At 35.6% G+C, this 4,429-nt stretch overlaps 1 protein-coding gene across 1 annotated transcript; it reads right to left on the bottom strand.

The window, feature by feature from the left end:
* Positions 843–3,605, bottom strand: LOC109842139 (protein FAR1-RELATED SEQUENCE 5-like). Its single transcript, XM_020411046.1, has 9 exons — positions 3,293–3,605; positions 3,059–3,126; positions 2,786–2,960; positions 2,416–2,681; positions 1,942–2,292; positions 1,365–1,520; positions 1,203–1,256; positions 1,040–1,123; positions 843–905 (listed from the first exon to the last, which is right to left on the bottom strand). Exons 1-9 carry the CDS (start codon positions 3,603–3,605, stop codon positions 843–845), a joined length of 1,530 nt encoding a protein of 509 aa, XP_020266635.1.

The raw sequence follows: 4,429 nt of genomic DNA, 5'->3' as shown, positions 1-4,429 counted from the left end.
TGTTATATTTGCTCTTTTATTTGGTATTTTTCTAGGATTTGTATTTGGTATTTTATTGGATTTGTGCTAAGTAGGGTGTAAGAATGTATTATTAGATTTGTTGAAGTGTATGTTCTCTACATGTTCTTACATTATTGGTAGTATAGTCAAACAAATTCACGTGTTCTGGATTTAGCTTGTTGATGAGATCTTGAGATGCCCCATCTAGCTGATAAAAAGAAAAGGAGTAGTTGATGAGATCTGAAATTAGCTTGTTGAAGCTTCATGTATTGCATAGTTAAGTTTCCGATGCACAAACTGATTTTCTTGTGCCATTCCTAGTAGTGTTTAGTTGTCGCATTGCTCAAGTTTCCGATGCTGTTACAATTTTCATGTATTGCATAGTTAAGCTTCATGTATTGGTAGTGTCCAGATTTGCAGCAAAAGAACCTTCTTGATGTGTAGCAGAAATTACTGCTCTTGAGAATGTGAAATTTATGTGAGCTCGATTGTTCGTGATCTTTTGATTGAGTCCTTGACTTATGGGAAAAACAGGATTTGCATGTAATGCATGAAACAAATGTGACAGCGATCAGAATAAGATCAATTCCCATGCTCCCAATAACCCATGCATAAGGAAATTTTCTAGAATGATTATCTGGGTTCTCTGCAATGTGAAACCACACAATGTGACAACACCAGAAAACACACAATGTGAAACCACACTAATCAACTTCTGCACATCATCGCTCCTGTTGCACAATATTCATGCATAAAATGTAGTTCCAGGCATTCTTAGTGTCATTTTCTTGTTTCAAAACAAAAATAGTTATAACAAAAGATATTAGAGATACATTCAGACTTCATGCATTGAACCCCAATTGCAGAATAAACTCAAAACCATATATGTTTCTATTGAGGCACACCTGACAACTCAAAACAATAGTACATTTCCAGTCTACATTTCCAAGTAGCTTCCATTACAGAATAAACTTAAAACCATTTCCAGTCTACATTTCCAAGTAGCTACCATTACAGAATAAACTCAAAACAATAGTACATTTCCAGTCTTCAAATCCAGTCTACATTTCCAAGTAGCTTCCCATTTCTGCATAGAAACTTCATGCAATAGTGAGAACTTCATCTGTATTAAAAAAATTAAAAAACATGTTATATTAAAAAAATGGCAATGTACAAGTTATTTCGTATGTATTAACCATTACCTTCCACAAATCCATGCATGTGGTGCTCAAGAATTCAGACCAATTTTCGTTTAGCTGCAAATCACATGACAAATTAATCATATAATTGTACTAAATGCAAAATTTATGTGTTATGAACTTTCATGGAAAAATATTAATTGTACCTTGGCAAATTGAATTTACAACTAGTTCTATAATGCCCGAGTTCACCACATCTGCTACTATATGTTTCATCCTTTCTTTCTTTTCTTGTGCTTGTTCTAAACTTGATTGGATTCTAGTTGCATTGCGTGGACGACCTTTAGTCCTTGCAGCTCTATCAGGATCATGAACTGTAATCTGAGGAATGTGCTCCATTATATGTGAGATGTGTGCGGAAATTTGTGGAGTATCCACCATTTGATCGTGATTTGAGGAATGTGCTCCAATTCTTCTTGCAGTGGTTCTATAAATTTTGTTAGCACATCATCTAGATTTTGCATCTTCTCTTCTGAAGCAAATGCAAGCTCGAGCGCATTATTGAATTTTGCTCTTAAAGCCTAAGATTTCAATAAGTTAATCTTCTCTTCACAGCTTGTGATGTTTCTTCCATATATAATGTTGCCAACCCCAATCAGCTTGTGATGTTTCTTCCATATATAATGTTGCCAACCCCAATGTTACGATGTCGAGCATGTATAGTCTAACGGTATAGGATGTAATGGTTGGGTAATGAATCCATTTGCCTAGCCATCATTAGCGATAATATATGTCTACATACAACACCATTAGTTTCAAACAAAACACAAGTGCAACGGAACTGCATCTGACTAGATTGTTCATAAATAACCACCTCCCATTTTCCTCTATCTGTAAACTTACAGACCTTGTATTCAACAATGTCCCCATCTTTTCTCAATTCTTCACAAAACTCTGTACCAAATCCTTTGAATTTAGTTTGGAACACATCAAACATATTGCGTGTATACATTTCTCCACCTTGGACCTCAATTGGATGTCCAAGGAGCATGACAGGCTTTGTGTTAAGACTCTTAAAATCTTCATGGGCTTCACTTAAGCGACAATGAGAAACTGCTTTTTCATATTGTGTCACAAACTCGTGTAATTGAGTCTGTGAGTTAACATACCCATCAAAAAATGCATTAATACTTTCACTCCTTTGGCTCAATCTCATTCCAGCAAAAAAAGTGTCCTTCAGATAACACGACACCTAGTGTTCTCGGCATTTGTAAACTGTTTGCAACCATCCCTCCCCTTCTTCATTTATATCAAACTTCTCTTTCATCTCAACCCAATATCCTTCACATTGTTCAATTGAAGAACTATTGCACCACAAGCCCCAATACCTTTGAAACTGTTCACCATAACGAGATACCAAAGTAGGCAAATGATCAATAATATGCTTTTGCATGTGCCAATAGCAATAACTGTGTCTTGTCGTTGGAAACACTGAGTGAATAACATTACACATTGCTCTATCCTGATCTGTTATAATAGCACCTGGTTCAATGTCATGCATGCATTTCAGCCATTCTTCAAATAACCAAACAAAGGTATCTTCCTGTTCATCGGCTAATAATGCACAACCAAGTAAAGTGGACTGCCTATGTTGAGAAGACTGAACTTATTAGTTCTGTATGTCACATCAAACACAATAACATCACTGAATTTCAAATAAGATGCTCTTGATCTTCCATCGGCCCAGAAAACACTCCTCATTTGTCCACTACTGTCTACTTCTATTGCAAAATAAAATTCTGGATCATTCGTTGTCGCACTCTGAAAATGTAGAATGATAGATATGCATTCATGACCAATATTGTTGACTCTTTAGGTTCTGATATGATCAATGCATTGTTGTGATGTCACTAATTCACCTTCTCTTCCATTAGTTGCATTGATGACACGAGAAATAGTGGAAGGAGGCATACCTTCTTCTCGCAGACTATCAATAAGTTTTTTACATCTTTGAGTTTTATGGAATTGTTGATGTGATCTGTGCATTTTTGCTTTGTCTGGACTACTCAACACATGATTTGTATGTTCTTCAATAAACCCCGTGACCGTCCACGATTTGTCCTCCAATAATTTAATTCGCATCATTGCCTTACATCCCACTCGGGTCTCTCGCCGAACTAGATTTTCTATCTTGTCTCTTTTAGGTCTATAGCCCTCCTTATCACAAACAAACTTCCTGTCTACCACTTCTCTAGTCTTGCACGAGTACTTTACCGTGCTCTTCCTTATTCCAAAACCCATCAACAATGCATAAGAGTTATAATAGTTATAACCTTCTTCATAACTATTAAACTTCATTCCTAGTAGTGGTTTAGGAGCATTTACAGTATTGTCCGCAATTTCACTTCCAATAGCACTTGATTCTCCTATTCCGAACTCTACACTAGTTGAATTTGTTTCCTCCATTCCAAAAAATAACCAAACCTAATACAACAAAGAAGATTGAATTACAACCAGAAAAAATATTACAGATTGAAACAATATTCTCATTTTCATAAAGCTCCAATAAAAACTAATAAATCAACAACAATTAAAACCAATGATATTGAAAGAAGTTAAAGACCAAAAAAGAGAGCCCATGTATTCTTTGTTATTTACAAACTTGATTGACCTAGCTGTATAAATTTTTACTCTGGCAGCTCATGTACAGTTAATGTTATAACAGTTATAACATATGAAAGTGTTGTAGGATGCATGCTTTAATTCAATATGCTGGCAGCTCATTAACTCTAAATTTAGTACATAACACTAAATTTAGTATTAACCTCAACTGTTATAACACTAAATTAATAGAGTGGATATTAACCTCAACTGTTATAAATCTGGTAGCTCATTAACACTAAATTAAGTTTACAGTCAACATTCCTTTACCTCCCACTATAAATCTAACTTAATTGAAAAAAATAAAAAGAAAGAAAAGAACAAGGAATCAAACAACAAAGTCTACAAGCACACAGATAAACCCAACAGAAACTCCTAACCTCAAGATGAAATTTTAAAAATAGTAAACAAAGTCTACAAGCACACAGATAACCAGTTTAATCACCGTCCTCCTCTATTTTTGTTGATTTTTTCTTAATTTACTAGGTCAATCGAGAGAGGGATCAAGAGGGATAAGATAAAATTTTACCTGACAGGGAAATCGGGGCTGGGGTTGGCGGCTCGATCTCGCGGGGGTTCAACTTTGGGAGGAGGATGGGGGAGGGGAGATCTCACGGCAGCTTGGTCGG

Source organism: Asparagus officinalis, chromosome 5, assembly GCF_001876935.1.
Source record: "Asparagus officinalis chromosome 5, Aspof.V1, whole genome shotgun sequence".
Lineage (NCBI taxonomy): Eukaryota > Viridiplantae > Streptophyta > Magnoliopsida > Asparagales > Asparagaceae > Asparagus > Asparagus officinalis.
Note: the sequence above shows the minus strand (reverse complement) of the source record. Positions and strands in the feature narration are given on the sequence as shown.

Bases quoted from the DNA above. Each gene is read 5' to 3' on its own strand.
- LOC109842139 (XM_020411046.1), bottom strand. From the start codon at position 3,605: ATGGAGGAAACAAATTCAACTAGTGTAGAGTTCGGAATAGGAGAATCA. The intron at 3,127-3,292 runs GTAAGGCAATGA...ACTTATTGATAG, and splicing joins GCGAGAGACCCGAGTGGGAT to TCTGCGAGAAGAAGGTATGC. The intron at 1,257-1,364 runs GTAAATTCAATT...TGTGATTTGCAG, and splicing joins CGGGCATTATAGAACTAGTT to CTAAACGAAAATTGGTCTGA.